We start from the raw sequence: 20,117 nt of genomic DNA, 5'->3' as shown, positions 1-20,117 counted from the left end.
ATGCATTTGTCTTTATAGTACTTTTGCGATATGTTGGACACTTTAAGTAGCAGGAATTGAAAGAACATTACATGTAATTTTCATTGATAAGTTACTTTAAGGAGAACAAAAGAAGAAGCACTAACATGCTGCATCTAATGATGCCTCGCAGTTAGGAGACCTGGGTTAGCTTCCTGGGTCCTCCCTGCATGGAGTTTGCATGTTCTCCCCGTGTCTGCATGTGTTTCCTCCAGGTACTCCGGTTTCCTCCCACAGTCCAAGACATGCAGGTTAGGTGCATTGGCGATTCTAAATCGTCTCTAGTGTGTGCTGGGTGTGTGTGTGTGCCCTGTGGTGGGCTGGCGCCCTGCCCAGGGTTTGTTTCCCGTCTTGCACCCTGTGTTGGCTGGGATTGGCTCCAGCAGACCCCTGTGACCCTGTAATTAGGATGTAGCGGGTTGGATAATGCATGGATGGATGGATATTTAAGTTTGTTAATTATAACTAATAATGCAATTTTGACACTGAACTAGTGATTACATTTCATTTTCAGCTTAATTTTAGAAAAAATCTTTATATATCTTTTATTAATAGGAGAGAAGTTGTCACCAAAAACAGACACTAGTATTTCTAAACTCAGAAACCTGAATAAAGCAACTTAATTTTTTTTCATTTATCTAGTGAGTGTGATCTAGATTTGACCCAAAATTGCCATCAATTTTAATAAATAGTAATATGGTTGTGTAATATTTTCATATTTTTCTTCTCTGGAAATATCAATGTTTTGGTACGTACAGTGTTATATGGTTCTTATTGTCATGTGTGTAGAGTTCAATGAAATTCCTACTTGCATGTGTTATTCACTACTCATCGTTTCATGATTAGTGAGTATACCTACCTTACCTGTAATTTCTGTAAATTTCTGTTTTCCTTATCTGTAATCTACCTATTACTAAAGGAACCTATAAACCTTTTAGCAGACAAATTTATTATGGAAACGTATATTATCCATTTTAGGTGGCAAATTGGCTAGTGCTACTGCTTCATAAGTCAGACAGATTCTGCTAATATGATTTTGATTTACAAGATGATGGTGAGATTTTCTGATAATGACTTTATGATGTTTATGAAACTTTAAAGAAACAATAATTTGTATTATATAAATTGAGTGACAATCTTAATTTTAGAAATGTCTTATAATTGTACAATGTTTTGTCTTTTGGTATGTGTTTTCAGAAACATTCATCCTGAAAGATACTATAAATTTACATCGCAGTGCGTTATTAAATTAGAGTAAATGGGGTGGATCAGATATGGTGGAACGTATACTGTAAATATGGAAAACAAGTCTTCTGGCAACAACGGCAGATGTAGTCTTTAGTGAGAAATTTCCATCAAAACTAACTGTGAGTTATTCTTTATGAGAGCAAAGTGTCTCCATACAACTGTAAAGACAATTACTATACTCTGGGAAACACTGAAGCCAAAGCTTTGCACATTCTAGGTTGTCTCCTTCAGAATTCTGCACCCTTGGATTATGCTACTGAATATATCAATATGTCCAATAACATTAAGTAAAATGAAATGGTAGGATGCTAGTATTTTTTGGCTGTAGAAGAACAGTCTGCCCAAAATGTCTACCTAGTTTGAATCCAAATCCATAAAGATGAATTCTTTCAGCCTGGTCTGATAACATTGAGTTATATTCTTTCTCCTGCCATTTGATTCAGAGAAGCAAGGAATTGCAAGTTATAGGAGGTTCATTCAAGTTTAAGTTCTTTAAAGCTTAAACCTAGGAGTCAGGTCTGAAAGGTTTTACTGAGAAAGAAGTTGAAGCTGGCCATTGGTTCTACTTTAAAAGTGCATGATTTAATTCTAATTAAACTTGGAGATAAAAGTCTTATTTGTAGTGATATGTATTTGAAATTACAGGGGCTAATGTGTTATATATGAATCCAGAGATTTGCTGTGATAGATTTTTATAAAAAAATATGAAGAACATGTTCTTCTGGATCATCTTATATTATAGTTAACAACTGTGAATTTAACTGTGTGTATTCTGCTTGTGTATTTATAATGCAGCGAATGTATTTCATCTATAGTTTTTCTATTTTCAACAAATTAACCCCTGTGTAAACGCTTTTGTTACTGTACAGAAATACTCTTAGATACTTGATATTATTTTACTAACATTATAGTACATCACTAACACAAGTACAGTTTAATGCATTACTTTGTATCTAACCACTGTTACCCATAAGTAGTGAACAATGCCCTTTGTAAGGTATGTGTTATTCACACACGGATTGTAATAGAAAACATCTAAAAAGCAGGATACAATTACAAGTTTTCCAATAAAGCAAAATCAAAATTTAGAAAAATAAAAAAAACAACTTTTTTAATATGAAAAAAATAGTAAATGTTGATTTGAACTGTGAAGAAAATACCTTTACTAAACATTTGCATGACATTTCAAGAGCTCTGTTTTTTGTCCTTTTGCTTGCTATTGCTATATTGTAAAATACAGATAAGCACTCTTGAGCCTGACCTTATATATCATGCATCCCTGCAATTTAATGTGTTACTGTACACTTCTTTCCAAGTGTAATTTCAGTCTGAATAAGATTCAGTTTTTCACTTTCTTGTATGCTCATTTGCTGTAATAATCTGTATGAAAAGTCGTTTCTTCTTTACAGGGGAATTTGTACTCTGCCTTTGGAAAATCGCTACATACATTCCATCTTTTTTGCTCACTCCATCTATCTACATGACAAGCACCCTGTGAGTTATTATAAGTCTGATATTCTTTACACATAATAGATGGCATATAATCATCCTCTTGTGTTTGTGTGACCATTTCTATGTTGCATTTGGTCTGCTCACATAATATATCTGAGTGTCTGTTGGGATGCTGTTCTGTTAAAGCATTTGGTAATTTCACCCATCCACTGTTTGGGAGTAATTGCACACGAGTTCCGTGATAAGGTAACACTTCATTCTCACATGGTAATTTAAGTTTTTTCTCATCTGATTTATTACATTCTTGAAAGCAACCATTTCTGATTACTTCTGTGTCATTTTCCAGCTTGGGCTCCAAGTCCATTTTGGGTTCCATGTCATTTGGTGATTTGCTTGGTTTGATTTGACAATGGACCTCAGCTGCGGCTGAATGTTCTTCTTCTTCTGTTTTAATAAAATGTTTTTTCTGATGCATTCCTAAGGCAGCTGATGACTTACAAACCTTGGAGCAGTAGCAGCAAGGGTAGCATTTACCATGTTTTTCAAGGTGCTTTTTCTCATGACTTTTCTTAGTAGCCAGATATAAGAAACGCTGAGGACAGAAAGAGCAGCGATACCGTTTCTCTGTGTTATAATTTTTAAAGCCGTCTTTGAAACAGGAGCCATCTTCAACACAGTTCTTACAAGCATAGTCTTTATGATCTCCAGGATACAGAGCACTGTCATGCATTTCTTCAGATGATAATTGCCTCCCACAGGTTTTACATGTGTAACTCTGATCGTCAGTGTGGCTTTCAGCTATGTGCATTTTTAAAGCAGATCTGTTTGAAAAGAGAGCCTGACAGTGGTCACAGGTATATGGCTGCTTGTACAATTTCCTCTTTAAATGTTTTGTTTCAGCATCTGTATTTACAAAGACTTGGTGCTGAGCCCTTAGGTTTCTATCCACATAATCAACATGTGCACGATCTTTTTTCTTAATATTTGCCCTCATGTGTTTTCCAGAAGCCCCACAATTGCTTTTTCTTCTGCGTTTGGACTTCAGTTTCTTACCTCCTTTGGTCTTCTTTTTTGGCTTATAAGAATAATAAGGACGCCACAGTTTGTCGGCTGTGTCTTGGTCAGTCATGTCATCATACAATTCTGGCTCAATCAGTGGCCCACTATCTGTTCTTGAGCGCAGACTAATATGACTCCTTCTGTTGTCCTGCTCCATTTTTTCTGTACATTTCTGGTCTTCTTCTGAAAAGCTGTTCCAGCAAAATTTCTCTTGTTTAGTTTGAAACAAGTTTGATCCTTTTATTCGCCTTCTAACAATCGCTTCATCGCCTATTTTTACAGTTATTTGGCATAGAGGAGGAACATGGCTATCAAAAGCAGGACCTGGGCATGCTGGTTTTGCAATGTATGTTTCAGTTTTGCTGACTTCATTATGCATATTGTTATTCATATTTGAAGGATCACAGACTGGCTCTTGTAAAGGTTCCTTAGGTGCTTCCTCTGAGATCTGCAAATCTGCTGAATGGTCTTGTTTTAACTGACCATTCAAGTGGTTTTCACTGCCATCATCTAAGCTCTTCAGATTATTCATATCTAATAACATACTAGATTGTTTTTCTTTCTCTGCATTCATTTTATCTGTAAGAACATGACCATTGTTATTACTAACAATTACTGAACATATTCTATTTGTTGCCGTAACAGCTGAAGATGGAGGTTGCCCCAGACTCATCAAAGATGACTCTTGATTTTTGTAATCAAGGGAAGACTTGGCCGAAACTGATTCACTGTTAGAGGATTTCTTCAAAGTTTTTTTAAGGTTTACTTCAATTTCAGTGGATGGTGGCTGACTCGTAGTACTTGGCTGCAAAAAATTGGCACATGGTGTTACTGAAGCGACTACTTTTGGAGTTGCCATAAAAGTAACCGGCATTGTAAATAACTGCCTTAATGAAACTGCATCTGTTCCATTTGGTGTGGCCAGTTTATTATCCTCAAAGTTCACTCCTGATGATGTTGAACCAAGTGGATGCTGAATATCTGTTGCCAGAGACACTGCGAAAGACTGATCTGTACAGTCTGAGTTTTCTGAGAATGCCTCACTGTACGTTTTGTATTGTCTTTTTCTAAATTTCATAGGCAAAAGCCGATAAAGTTTAAAAGGATAAAGACCACTTTTGAATCCACCGTTGGCTGATTTTTTCTTCACAGCCACCCTGGGGTCAATTCCATGGAAAGATTTCTGATGGTTTTTTAGAATATAGTAAGTCATAAACGTTTCCAAGCAAAAGATACACTGATACCGTCTCTCTCCTGTGTGCCATATTTCATGCTTGGTGCGGTATTCAGCCAAAGCAAACACCTTATTGCAGTAATGACATGGGTAGGCTCTTTGCCAGGAATGGACATTTTCATGCCTCTTAAGGCTAGATAGAGTCACATAAGACCGTTTACATACACTACACACATAAAGTCTCGGCATGTTAATAGTTTTCTCCTTGTCATCCAGATCTTTCAGATCATCTGTAATTCCTTTATCATTTTCTGCACTATTTTCTTGAAGATCTTCTGGCAGCGTTTCTTTAGGACTGGGTATTTTCTCAATATCAATATGTTCTTCTGGCAAGTCTGTTGCATCTTCTTCCTTAGCTGAAACTTTTGCTTTACAGCGTGTTTGTTCATGATTGCGCAGTCTTTTCAGGTGAGTGAACTTTTTGTGGCAATACTTGCAAGCCAAATGACTGATGAAACGTTTTTTATGGCTTTGCACATGGATATTTAGAAGTGCTTCATTGCTAAACCTTGCAGAGCAATATTCACAGCCATAAGGATTAGGATGCAGCTCTACAGGTTCTGTTAGAACGGAAGAAGGCATTTTAACTTCATGGTTATTATCTGCAATTGATGAGATGGTTTCCATAGTACTGTTTTCATTTGCCTTGTTGTTAAAGCTGCTTGATGTTGAAACTGGTACTGTAGTAGGGATTAAGTTAAACTCTGTGTGACTGTGCTGTAAGCCCACATCATCGTTTAGAAGGTTGGTACACATTTTATAACGTTTCTTCAGAGGACTACGGCTGTGATTCAGGAATTGCTTGGAAGCCACTTTGGATGCAAAGGCATTTTGTTGTCTTAAATCAATGGCTGTTGTGCCTTGAGACTCGGACACCCTTCTCACCTGATTTAATACAGTTGACGCAGCATATGAATGTTCAGATAAAGCATGTGTTTGCTCAATCTCTGTCACTGTTTTATTTTGAGAGGGACACAACACTGGGAAATTATCATTTTCTGATGGTCTTTTGGCATTTGCTCTCAAGTCCAGTGGTGAAAACAGGTCATCGTTGGTTCCTGTTTCAAAAATTGAAAATGCGTTGGTGATTCTTGGACCACTGAGACAAGCCAAATCATCTGTTCGTTTTTCTTGGTTACTGTTAACTGTTTCTTTCTTCATTGTATGTGAGTTAGTTGAATAAAGGGAAATACTAGAATTTCCACTTTGGACTGAATCAGGCACTGTGTTGCCCTGAGAGTCATCTGGGCATTGCTTTTCTTGATCAAGCAAATGCCCAAGGTTTTCCAAAAATGGAATTCCTAATTTCTTTCCAGCTGCAATAAGAGCTTTAATCTCCTCTACCTCTGTGGCCATCACTTTGGCACAGTATATAAAATTTAGGATTTCAGCAAATACATCTGACTTAAAATCAGACAGCTCTAAAAGCTGACCTGAAATCCTGCGCTCTTGAGTGAAAAATAAATCTTTGAAATACATGCTCGAAGCAGCTAATACATTTTTATGTGCCTTGAATTTGGTATCTTCAACTACAACTGTCACATCACATAGCACTCCTTGTGTGCGCTGATCATTTAAATGGCCAAGAACTGACTGGAAGTGAGAGTTATCCGTGATACTGTCAGTGTCTCGAAACATGATTGTCATCTGAAAAACAAAAAGAAAATTATTTAAATTAGGCTTGCACTTGAATTCACCATTATCACAGTTGTCATTATCATTCATTTAAAGCTACTGAAACATAAGATTTATATGGTATGGGATACTTTTTGCTTGCATGAAATGTCCAGATGTTCATAAGTACATTTAGGGTAATGCAAGAAAGATTTAAGATAACTGATGGTGTATTTAAGACAGCATTTATATATTTCAGTTTTACAGCTATAATGTAGTAGCTTCTGTGAATTCACTGATTAGTACTCCATCCTTCTAGTTCTAGAGACCTGTGTTTGATTCCAGATCATATTATCATCTTTGTGGGCTTTGTGTTTTTTCTAATGGCTTTTATGGGTTTCCTGCTGTTGCTTTAGTTTCTTCCAGTATTGTAAAGAAGGGCATACTAGACCATGGTTATTTCCAAATTCTTCAGAAAGTTGTTGTCCAAGTATATACATATTGTGAACAATATATATATATATATATATATATATATATATATATATATATATATATATATATATATATATATTGATTATTTTGGCAAGCAATGTGTATGACCACATTTTAGAAGTAAGATGCACAGTACTGTGTATTTAACCATATTCTGGAAGTAGTTCTAGGGTATGAAAGTTGAAAAGTTTGAGAAAGGCCATTTAAATTTATGCAATCAGAAAATATCTATGGGATTTTTATTGTATTGTGCTTTTAGTTACTGAACAAAAACAAAATTACATTTACTTGGAATGTAGAAAATCTCAAAATCTGATGATGTACGTTAGGTCTTTATGGGAGTATCATTTGCAGTTATATAAGTTGTGGTAAAATTTTAACAACACTGCATAAAGCAGAAGGATACCACTCACTGTGCTGTTTTCATGAAGGTAGGCCTGGTGGCAAAATCTTTCAAATATTTTAGGGTAAATGTGTGTTACCTTTTGCTTTGCTTAAATATACAGTATGATGTGCATGTGATTTCATGACATTTAAGGCAACAGTTTCCTTCATTAATAGACAGTACCTAAAAGTATAACAATAATCAATTGTAGCACTAACTTACCTAGGGAGAATAAGACTTAGAAACTTTTTATAAAATCATATTCAAATATCATGGTTACAAGTAACAAAATACTAAGCCGTGATAATTCAGAATTCCTTTTACCTTGTTTTGTAGAACTTTATCAGAACTAATAACTGAGACTCTTAATTTTTCTTTCAGATACTGTATATTAGAATATACTGTTGCTTAAAATTCTGATGGTCACATAATTGGATATTTTGTGAGGTTGGTGACAACAGCAAGACAATTTACCTTTTGTTTTAAAATAAAGTATTTAGTGTACAGTATATATGTTTTTTCATGGTAAATTTTGTTGAATATTCAAAATATATTGAACACAGTTCAGTCTTTAGTATCAGCAAAAAATTTGTGTTAAAGGACATCTTTTTGATGTTAAGGTTACTTATTCACACGTCCTTTGTCTCAGATACTTTCTTGGCCTGGTGTTGCTCTCACTGTCAGCTTTGGAAGCAAACCTACATAACCACATTGAATTAAATTAAAAAATAATACACTTTTCAATTGATCAAAAGCTGGAACATTGATGATTCAGTTGATAAGAAAAGCTTCTATCAGGTAAAAATATGGACAAGTCAGATAGGATTGTGGAAATTCCTACAATGTTCCACAGCCATATGTGTGAAGTACTGAAAAGTTGAGTGAGATTTAAAATTGTTAATATGGTTTCAAATAGGAGACAAATCTAGTATAATCTAAATATTCAAACTGTAATATTCAGATATGAATTATGTCAATCTTATAATTTCACACCGTCACTAAAAGTTGGCATTCTGTCACAAAATGTTTTCTCAGTCTGCAGTTTGAGTCCGTTTCATTGAATTTTTTAAATATTATGGTCATTCACTCATTGTAAAAATCACTCCATTCATTTTCTAAATTAATTTTTTCTTTACAGGGTTTTAGGATTTCAGTTTAGGCAAAACCAAATCTTGGATGAGATTCTCATCCATTGCCGAAGTTCTAGCCAAATTTGAAATTCTTACTTGCATGATTAGCACCAAGATAAGTGACACTAACTCCCTTACCTAGAAATCTCTCTATTACTTACCTGAAGAATGAAATCAATTAAATACTTTTCATATTTGGTAAGTAATATTTGGAATTTAGTGCTTTTTAGAATACTAATGTGAGTAGGCATTTTATTTACAGCTGGCATTATAGTTACTTTAAAAGTAACAGGCACATATCCAGGCCCCATTGTGAATATATTATTGAACTTTCATTTGTTTGACTTAAAGGAAGGTTCAGCGTGGTGTACCAGCTTTACACATGTTTTTAACATGTTTTAAAACATGTACGTACTTTTGTGGTGTTATATTAAATGCATGCTGTGTCAATTTAGGATATTGAAGTACAATACATGTAATATTCAGATGATCCACTAGATGGCAGTAGCACTTTCAAAATTAGAGACATTATTGCACTTGAACATGCCACTCTCAATCCAGTTGGGTGTTTTGATGCCATGGAGTTTATCCCAGTAACATCAGGCATAAAATAGGAAGCGATCCTGTACAGGACACCAGTTCATCACAAGTCCCAGTCATACACACACACACACTCACACATGGAGACAATTTAGAGTTGTCAGTTAACTTCACGTGCACCTCTTTGAAATGTAGGAGGAAAACTGTAAACCTTAGAAAAACCCATACAGCCATGATGAACATGTGCAGACTCCATAAAAACTTTGACAAGCCGTTGAATTCAAATACAGGACACTGCATCTTTGAGGCACAATTGTCAACCGCTGTGTCATTATACTGTTCCATAACCTTTTAAAGATGTTTTTAAAAAAATGTTTACAAATTGTAGGATTGTATACATTTCTTGCTTATGGTATAGGACCTATCATGGCAGCAATGGACACACAACAAAACTAACACTACACAGGATCTTAATCCATCTCAGGTCACATTTACACACAAACGATGTTAGAGCTGCCAGTTAACCAGCCTGCATTTTTTGGGATATGGGAGGAAAATCAGATTACCTGGAGAGGACCCACACAGATATGGGGAAAACATGCAGACCCCAAATAGACAGACTGGGATTCAAAGCCACTCTCCTGTAGCTGTAAGGAAGCAGCAATAATAGTGTCAGTGTGCCAAGGTTCACCGTAATAGAAACAAGCCATAGTTCTTGAAGCATTTGAAATACACATATTGGGTATAGGCGGCACGGTGGCGCAGTGGTAGCGCTGCTGCCTCGCAGTTAGGAGACCCGGGTTCGCTTCCCGGGTCCTCCCTGCGTGGAGTTTGCATGTTCTCCCGTGTCTGCGTGGGTTTCCTCCGGGCACTCCGGTTTCCTCCCACAATCCAAAGACATGCAGGTTAGGTGGATTGGCGATTCTAAATTGGCCTTGGTGTGTGGGTGTGTTTGTGTGTGTCCTGCGGTGGGTTGGCACGCTGCCCAGGATTGGTTCCTGCCTTGTGCCCTGTGTTGGCTGGGATTGGCTCCAGCAGACCCCCGTGACCCTGTATTCGGATTCAGCGGGTTTGAAAATGGATGGATGGATATTGGGTATATTGCATGATGTGTATGTGTCATAGTATAACACACAGTATTTAAGCAGATATTAGGAAATCTGTAGGACTATATCTCAATTACCTCAAGGTCTCTGTCTGTTCTGGTCTCTGTTTTAAATCCCAGTGTTTGAACCTTCTTGCTCTAAGATCACCTTAAGCATACTTCAGATATTTCATTGTTTAAAGTAGAAAAAAAAATGACGTTTGAGTGGTTTTTTGTGGCCTCATCAATATGGAGTGGCAGTAGAGGGTGACTTAATAGTGTTTCACATTTCAGTTGTTGGATGATGACTGACTGACTCACTGATAAATATAGTGGTCCATGGCACATCTTAAGGGAACACATTTGGCTCCATGAGGTATGAGAATGCAGTCTAAATGTCTGTTTTGTTTCTAAGAGTAGCATGTATGTATTAATGTGGAACCACTCTAGGATCCGTTTTTTTAAAGCTTTGTAGGAGAGTGATATACTAAAAAAACGATGTGTTTGTTTCTATGTCCACAGGAAGAATATTTTTGTGAAGGTGATTTCCAATGCCACCACAAGAGGGGGGTAATACAACTTATGCTATCTTTTGTGTAGAGTAAAACTGTTTCATTACACATATTAAATAAAAATACAAAATTCCATGGAAAATTAAAATTTAAGATTAGAGTAAACTTTTATATTTTTATTGTTAATTGAGTATAATTAAGGGCTGCAGTCTTACTGTTTTTATCTTACAAAATATTCAAAGAATTTAATGCTGTGACTGTGACTTTTAGTGATCTCCACCCCAACAAGGTATTTACTAATAATACATCACATTTTCATATAATCACATAGGGCATTTTTAGTAATTTCTTAGCTTGTCAAATGGAAATATACCTCAGTCTGTTCCATTAATTTTGTGAATTCTCTGCAGTTGTATACCATTAATGCTGATCACTACACCAATATAATAAGATTCTTACCCATGTTGTTAATTTTGTTTTTATTTATTGTACCAGTAGTAGAATGTTCATATTTTGTTGTGCTAGTTCTTCGCCATTTACTATTTCACAATGCAATCTCAAATCTATCTTACATTAGAAGTGTTTAAAACTAGCATAAATTCTTCGACAATTGTCTCATGATCTAGACTTGAAAGCAAACTTACAAGAAAAATATTTTCTCACCCAGAGTCTGTGGTGTGTGTGTGTGTATATATACATACATATATAGATCTTTATTAACAATTTTGGACATATGGTAGAGGTTACAAGTTATATATGACATCTTCCTTTGTTCCTTCTGTTTTTTCAGTTAGTAATTTTTATAGCGTTATGTACTACATGTACTATGAATTGTGCAGTTTCTAATTTTAGTTTGTGATTGTCTTCATTTCTTAATTGGAATGGAGCATACATGTCTCATTCCTTCAGCCATGCTGGAACAAAGAGTCTAGCATTTTTAGTCATGTGGGCATGCCTGTAATTTGAAGCCTAAAATTACCACAGTAAGTAAGGGCTTCTCCTGTGTTTTTCTTCTCATACCATCTCCATGAATTAAAATGTTAAACTAATTAAAGTATGTATTTCCATCTTAAATTGATAAGTACTGAACTTGTACGACAAAGATGTGGCAGGAGGATAGAACCAGAATGAATGTATAAAATATGATGATAGGAACCAGTCTCTGTAGTGTAGTAAAGCATAAATTACAAACTGGGCGAGGGGTTAAACCCATTAAGCACTGTTTTAGGAAAGTTGTATAAGTCCTGTGCACAATTGTATATTGAATAGATTTGTGATTAGAATTTTACAGCAAATTTTGACTTCAAAATTGAATCCTAGTTCACGGCTGAAGAGGGGTCTAGATCTGAATTCTACTTAGCCAAAATAGCAAGAGTTTTTTTTTTTTTCTACCTGCATCACAGAGATGTTCATACAGCACTGAGACTGGTTTGAGTTGAAAACTGGTTGTAGAAACAAAATAAAAAAAAGCTAAGAAAGGGAAAGCAAATCCCTACCTTACGGTAACACCCTCACTTGAAAAAAAATGTCAGAAAATCATGACAAGCCTGCAATCTATTCTACTGTTCATTAGAAAGCTACGGCATTCTGCCTTAGGTCAACTTGAATGTCAGCAATTTATTTCAGCATGGTTACTGTTATGTAATAAGCTATATTTGTGGCAAAGGAATAATATTTATACTTCTGTATAGTAAAAGAAACAAGTGTAACCAGTTTTGGACTACTATGTAGTAAGATTGTAAAAGCTTATAAGTGCTATTTGCATGTGTTAAGCCTTTTGTGCATAAAGACAATTATACTTCTAAAAAGTAGCTGGATCCTATTACAGTTTAAAAGGCAAGAAACATCCCTGGCCAGGGCTGTAGTCTAGTGCAGGGCACAGTCATACACACAACCACTCTCATTTGAGGACCAATTTAATGTCTTTAATAAACTTAACGTGAACATGTTTGCATGTGTCATGAAAAATCTATTTAGCCAGTGTCCAGGCCCAAATTCAAATACAGTATCTTAAAGTTATGAAGTATCATCATGAAGGAACATTTAGACCAAATGAAGCATGTACTTTAAACTGGACTAATCTATGAAAGCAGAAGGAGCTTGTTGTAGCATGTTGATTTATCTAATTTTAGTATATGATTAAAACTGTTATTTCTGTGTACACTCTAATACTGTATATGGTAGGAGACTAGGCTGTATATGGACCACAACCAATGTAAAAACATTGGGATTGGCAAATCTTCAGCAGATGATTCTAATACAGTACATAATTTCAGAGCCTTATGTAGTTCAGCCTGAAAATGTTTTATACTGTCTTTAAAAGGCATATTCACTTATTATATGGACTACTCATGCAAATATAGACATGAGCATCTTGTTCATTTGTCATTTTATTACTGTAACTGTGTACTCCGGTTTTCGTCCACATTTTAAAGATGATGAAATTGATCAAAGTAGCCCGGTTTGAGTGAGTGCTTTTATTCAGTGATCCAGAATTAATTGTGCCTTGTCTGTGATATGGTCCAGATAAGTTCCATATCCTCATAATTCAGTAATGTACTGTAGTATGAACGTTTGTAAAATGTTTGGATTTTCTGGGTCCTTATTAAAAATTCTACAACTAAAGTATTATTTTGTATTTTAGGTTTATTAAAAAAACCTTTAAAACTGTATAATTATGCATTTTGTATTTGGCATTTAAATTTGTTTACAAGTACCATACATGAAACAAAAACTACAAACTTTCTGTAGAGTTTTTTGTTAAGACATAAAAATAAAATAATATAATGTGGGATTATCCTTTGGCCAGTGTAAAATGTCTTATTTGGTTTGTGTGCCAAAGATTTTCACTTTCAAAGATAAAGAAATTAAAATGGTTTTAAAACATTTATCATGTTCAACTCTTTACTAGTTTTGAACAATATGCCCATTTGAGAATATCATTTCATTCAAAACACCCTTTGACTAAGCTAGGGTTAGAACTCAGTCTCCTTGACTTGGATTCTGCACTGCCATACACAAAACCATGATGCTTTTCTTTCTCCTGTGTTGAATTGCAGACCTGGGGAGTGTTACTTCTCATCACTGTAATGCTGCAATACTGCCAGTGGACTTGACTTGATGGTGGAGTTATTTTAGGGTGAAGTGGTGTATTGCTGCCTCAAACCTCACCACTCCTGCATTCACAGACCTGCCTGGACATTGTCTGAGAAGGCAATCTAGTTGGATTGTTTATATTCTCCACCTAGTCTGCCTCAGTTTCCTTTTGATTCTCCAGATTTCTCCCTCTTTCCAAAAATGTTTAAATTGCTTACCCCCACATCATATATGCATTTTAACTTTGGTTTTCCCATTGGCTCTGCATTTGCATGATAGATGATCGATACATCTGTTGATTCATTTTTAATACCTTTTAGTACTAAAATGGTGTGTTTAAGTGGAATTATTGCTAATTCTTTGTGACACTCTTAATTACTGGTTAAATATTGATTTGAATGATTACTCAGGGGATTGCACACATGTTTTCCTGAATTTTGAATGAGTCTTTAATAGAGACAAATGATTTAAGTGAAAGTAGGAGAGTTTTTTTGGCAAAATGTCTACAATCGGTGTGATCAGACATTTAGGGTAATGGATGGTAAATTAATAACTACATCTAAACCTGTTTTTCAAATAATGAAGTGGCTAGAATAGTGTTTAATGGTTAACCAGGTTTCCTAATAACTGGAGGAACCTGTGTTCATATTTAAGCCTATTTATACACTGCTCCAAGGGACTGGATTCTAATGCCAATTGAGGCTGAATTTCCATGTGGAGTTTATACATTCTCCTTTTTTCAGTGTGCATTTTTTTCTCTTAATAGTGTGTTTTTTTCCCCCACATTCCATAATTCCACGTTTCATGGATCTGCAAGATAAATTAATTGGTGAGTCAGAATTTCCATATATGAGTGACTGTGTCATGAAAGGTCAACTAGCATTTCTCTGGGTAACATTGCTCTAAAGAGGAAATTGCCCAGCCCAGGGTTTTTTTTTTTCTCTACAGCTGAAAACTTGGTCGTAAGTTATTGTGGGTGGGTGTGTATTTGTGTGAATGTAACCTACAATGGACTTGTTAGAGCACTTCATTAACCAAACTATTCAAATAAAATTAGGACTGCATAGTGAAGCAGTGACTGCCTTCTAATGGGCCCAGTATCCAGGGTTGAATCCTGTGCCCAGATAGTGTCAGGAGTTTTCACATTTTCTCAGAGTTTGGGTTTTAATCCCACATCCATAAAGACAGGCAAGCTCAGCTAGTTGGGGTCCAGTGTCAGTACAGGTATAGTTATGAGCATTAGTGGGCCCTGCAGTAGACTTATGCCCTATCTCCTGCCTCATACCCAGTAATCACAGGATAGGGACTGGCCCTTAATGACATTAATGGTTTTGAGAATATTATATTGAGTTGGAAGGAGCAATATGTTTACAGTTTTTGGGTGTTTATTTTTTAAAACTTATGCTAATACAAAATTTGACTGTTTTATTCATTTTATTTATTATTTTAAATGCACCCAGGAAATGCCTTGTTTTCCAGCTGATTACAGATAAAAGGACAGGAATTGTTGTTGTGTTTTTACTTTGGGAAGATACATGTGGAAGAAATCTTAGCCAAACCAGAGAATGCTGACAATATTCTAATATATTGTTCATGGGTAATTATCAGGTTTATTGTACACTGTAGCAAACCTGCATGACAACCCACCAACTTATGTACTGAGTTTCCCTATATAAAGTTTTGGTTTAAAAAATAAGTATACATTTCTTGGCAGTTACACTTCACATATATCTAATACTGAAAAAAAAAACCAAATAAACAAAACCACCAGGTACTTTGGTTCTTTTTCTCCTACATTCTAAAAACATTTGTGTTAGGTTAATAGGTGGGCTGACCCTGAGTTACCATGTGTGATGGTTGTCTGTGATGGACTAGCACACTATCCAGGGCTGGTCTCTGCCTTGTGCTCGATGTTGCCTGGATAGGCACAGGCTCCAGGTCCTGCAGCATGAATTGGATTAAAATCATTGGAGAATATTATGTTGGGTCATATAAAAGATGATTGAACAGTGGGCTAATTCCAATTGTACCATTAGTGTCACACACATTTCTGACTAAATATCACTGTGTTACAGTAGCCAAATCAAATGAAAGCATACACAAGTAATACAATTCCCAAGACAGCTATGAAAAATTAACTAAAATGTATAAATCATAGTGGAACGTAATTTTTTACACATTGTTGTAACAGGCTGATGAAAAATATTTGGTTGCTCCATCTGTTGTGCATGCTCTTAGTTAAGTTAGTACTTTGAATATTTGGCTGTAACTGCTCTTTACATATGAAGTAGCAAAGTCATCAAATGTTGCTGTGAACAGACAGATAATGCAAAACAGGGTGTGAAAACAGCTTTATCAAAAACAGTTGTGTCTCTTGAATCTATTTCCTTTTTCAGTTGTAAACATTTTTTCTTTTTTTTTGTCTTTAATCCTAAAACACCTACCTCCGTATCTCCATTTCCTAAAAATGATCACCTCTTTATTTCCTCTTTTCTTAAGCCTTTCTTTGTTCCATTTTCTGCAAAAAGTAAAGTTGCTTTGTTTTGTTTCATGTGCTCATGTTACTGTTTTGTATACAAATACAATAAGGCTGTTAAAAGTGAAAATTACAAACATCCTGTATTTCTGAAATGTCAGTCCTGCTGTAATACACAAAAGTTGAATCCCTTTGTGTTCCTTATTGCAGTTAATGATAAGGCCCTCCTTATTTCATTATTAATCTGTGCAGCACCTTAACAAAATGTCGGCTCTGCTGTTCTTAAAATGTTTTCTCTGATATCAGTCATACAAAAAGCATACAATGAGTAGTATTTAAAATTAATGAAATTATTCAATAAGTAGCACAACTGCAAAACTTTGACCATTTGTTTATTTTTCCATATTTAATATTGAATTTGTTACCTCATTGATGTGGAGATGTAAAATACCAATGTAGTTTTGCTTCAGTAAAAAAGTTTTTCATGTTTATTTTACATGGCACCTTTGCGTTTCCTTTTAAAAGGAATATTTAAAATGACTGTGATAGAATTGTTTTTATAAACAGATTTTGGCAGGTGAAGTGACTCAGTCAGAGATCATGAAGTGAGTCAGGATTGGGGACTGAACCAGCAGCCTTGTGGGTTATTGTCCAGCTGCTTAGTGCTTAGGCTACATTACTTGGAGTGAGTGTAGTGTTTCATGTTGGACTGCTTAAATTCCACATATATAAATTATTACATTAAATCTTAAAACTGAATAATGGTGCTGATCTTTAAAAGCTTCAGTCTATCTAGAAAAAAAAAAAAGATTTGTTATTGGTACAAAACACTCCAGCTAATCCAAAAAAGAGAATTTATGGTTTTGGCAGACATCAGCTTTACTTCATTTTGGAATCAAACTCAGTTTACAAGCCTTTAAATTTGTTTGAATGTTGGTCCTTTAGTGCAACACATAATCTTAGTATTTATAAGCCCTGATCAACTAAATAATAAATGTTTTGTCCACAGAATGATATTTTGCACACGTAAAAGTAAAGTGTCTTTTTGTTTTTGCGACTATTACCAGTGCCAAACTACATACATTATTTTCTCAGATTTAAGGAAACATGACTTGAATACTGTAAACCACTTTAAAAATAGTGGTTAAAATTTTATGAGTGCAGTTTAATTTGTAAAATGTTTATTAGTTGATTTTGTTATAATTATGAATACAGTGCAGAGGTCAACAGTAGCTGCCCAATAAGGTAAAGTTACTTATATTCTTCACAAAAATTAATTAATTAATGCAAATTCAGATGACTAAAGACATGTGTAGTACATTAGGTGGACTGGTGATTCAAAAATTAACCCAAGTGTGCATTAGTGTGGCTGTGCACATGTGGGTCCTGGTGGTCCGTCCTGAGTTGCTTCCTGCCTTGGACACAGTGCTGCACAGGTAGGCAGTGGTCACTACGAAGATAAATTGGAATAAGTGGACTTTATAGTATATATGTAATGTAATTGTATTTGCTTGTTCAGTTGAGTTTTTTTTATTTTGACCTCATAACCTGGGGGACACTTTTGTTGAGGAACATTGCATTTAATACGTGCTAAATTAAACATAGTATGTAGAATCATTTGCTGATAAGGAGGAAATAGTGCTTTCCTGCCCAATCACCTGAAATGTAAATAACTTTGTATTAAAGTAATACAAAGTTAATTTTAGTAACATTTTCAGCTTTTAGACAAGCGTGCATTTGCTTTGTTATAGAAATATGTTAATTCAACAATTTACTTGATAGAATGAACTACTGATATGATAAGTTTGTCAGTATTAAACAATTGGTCATTTGTGTTAGTGTTCTGTATTCCCGATAAAAACTGCATTAAAAATAGGTCACTGGCAGCGGCAGAAAGTATTATCCTCCCTACAGCAAGTAATAAACTCAACAAGGTATAATGTATATTTATATTTCTACAGCCCGCATTGTGTTTTAACTTGCAAAATAGGTCTAGCGTCTTTTCTTCAGTGTTTATGTAATGTAATATTCTGAAGGATGACGGCATGGAAAAATCAGCATTTGCACTCTTCACGTACAGCCACACACTCTGATGTGTGCATTTCACAAGAAGATTAATTTAATTAAGTTTCTGCTATTTTCTTTCAAGATTTTTCATTTTAATTACAGTACACCATATTTCCCACAACATCTTTATAAATAGTGTATAAGGAATCTATTGTCCTTGGGTTCTGTGTGCATTGGCAGTTATTGAAAAATGTCACCATTTTAAAAGAACAAACACACCAGTTTTTGAAGAATACATTGATTTATATATGGGCTACAAAGTAAAATAATTGTGGTCTCTATAAACAAAACATTTTAGAAGCCTCTGTTGATCACATAAGCATCTTAGAAATATGTTGCCTTGTGCATTGTTTGAAAATATAGCGATCACATAATAAAACCAGTTGTGTAGCAAGCTGCTGTTTCCAGAAATCAGCTAAATGGCTCTCGGTATGCGTGTTTGTAGTTGTTTTGTTTTTATGCACTAAAGCTTTGGAACATTTTTCCAATGCGTGTTTGTCTAGCATCAGCAAAGACATTTTAAAAATAAACTTAAGGATGCTTCTTATAACTTTTTAGTTTAATTTTCGCATTTTGTGTTTTTTTTTTGTTACAGTTTTATTACTAGCTCATTGTATTTTCTCTCTGCCAAGAACATTATGTATGAAAGGTGGTATATAACGTACTTAGAACTGAATTTACATTTTAGCAAAACAGTGCCACCCAAGTGCTGCCTTTTTTAGTGTTTTAACATCATTAGAATTATCACTAAAGTTGCAAAATAAAAATGTGCCTTCAAGCATTCTGTAAGACCTTGTTAGCCTTTATAAGGAGGTACATTTAGCTTTGTGATATTAGATCATAAGATTAGATGAGATTTATGTACATTTTTGCAATTTACATAAATGTTATTTTTACATTCCTTCCCTAGTGTTTGACTACTGGCACAGCTCTTTTGTATGTCATGGCAATTTCTAGCTAACGCTTCACAGACCACAGTTTGACACCTTTTTGTAACATTTTAGTTTGCTTTTAGTCATTTCTATTTTTATGTAACCTTCAAACATTTTTCTTCATTAACATCATTTTACCATTTTGAGCTATGTATGAAAGTTGTTAGTTGAAAAGCTTATTCCAGTTTGGTTTCATACGTTTCAGTGGTATCCAGTCCTCCTGATCAAGTGTGTAACACTGGATGACAGTCAGAATAAAAAATATATAAATAAAAAAGAAACCTACTTGTGTGTGAAAATATTGCACTTCTTGTTTTTTTGCTCTTGCGTCCTTTTCTGATGACTCATTCTGACAGCTCAAAGCTCTGCTTTTATCTGCTGTCGCTTACATAGCAGCCATTTTATAAGCAGCTGTGGTCACATTGAGAAAGCAAAATGGCTTCCAAATTAAAAAGACAATAATGGCTAAAACAATTGTTAATATTTGAGGTGTGTTTTATTATTTAACTTACACTTTATGAGAATGCACCATAATTAAAGTAATCTAGCAAGTCCATCATGGCTACAAAATTACTTCTGTCAGCAAGAACTATTCATTTTCTTTTTAAGCACTATTGCAACTTATGGCTGAACAGTTATTTTTACATTTCTGACTTCCTTTTTATTTTCTGCTATTAATTTCTTTGTTATTTATAAAATGATAACTCTTAAATTGGCAGTCAAATGCACTAATACAGAATGGATTTTATTCAGATTTCTTTTAACAAAAAAAAAA

General features: G+C 34.9%; 1 protein-coding gene across 8 annotated transcripts in view; it reads right to left on the bottom strand.

The window, feature by feature from the left end:
• Positions 1–1,594: 1,594 nt before the first annotated feature.
• Positions 1,595–20,117, bottom strand: part of zbtb38 (zinc finger and BTB domain containing 38) — a 35,748-nt gene continuing 17,225 nt past the window's right edge. For 5 of the 8 annotated variants that reach the window (XM_039760186.1, XM_039760199.1, XM_039760170.1 and 2 more), the window contains exon 2: positions 1,595–6,658. In XM_039760186.1, the coding sequence (XP_039616120.1) occupies positions 2,630–6,658 (4,029 nt within the window). In that variant the 3' untranslated portion in view covers positions 1,595–2,629. Of the gene's footprint in view, positions 6,659–15,712; positions 15,809–16,311; positions 16,386–19,628; positions 19,732–20,117 lie in introns of those variants that run through there. The other 3 variants (XM_039760163.1, XM_039760178.1, XM_039760146.1) reach the window with 3 other exon arrangements.

The sequence above is a fragment of the Polypterus senegalus genome, chromosome 1, assembly GCF_016835505.1.
Source record: "Polypterus senegalus isolate Bchr_013 chromosome 1, ASM1683550v1, whole genome shotgun sequence".
Lineage (NCBI taxonomy): Eukaryota > Metazoa > Chordata > Cladistia > Polypteriformes > Polypteridae > Polypterus > Polypterus senegalus.
This window is presented reverse-complemented; position numbering and strand designations above follow the sequence as displayed.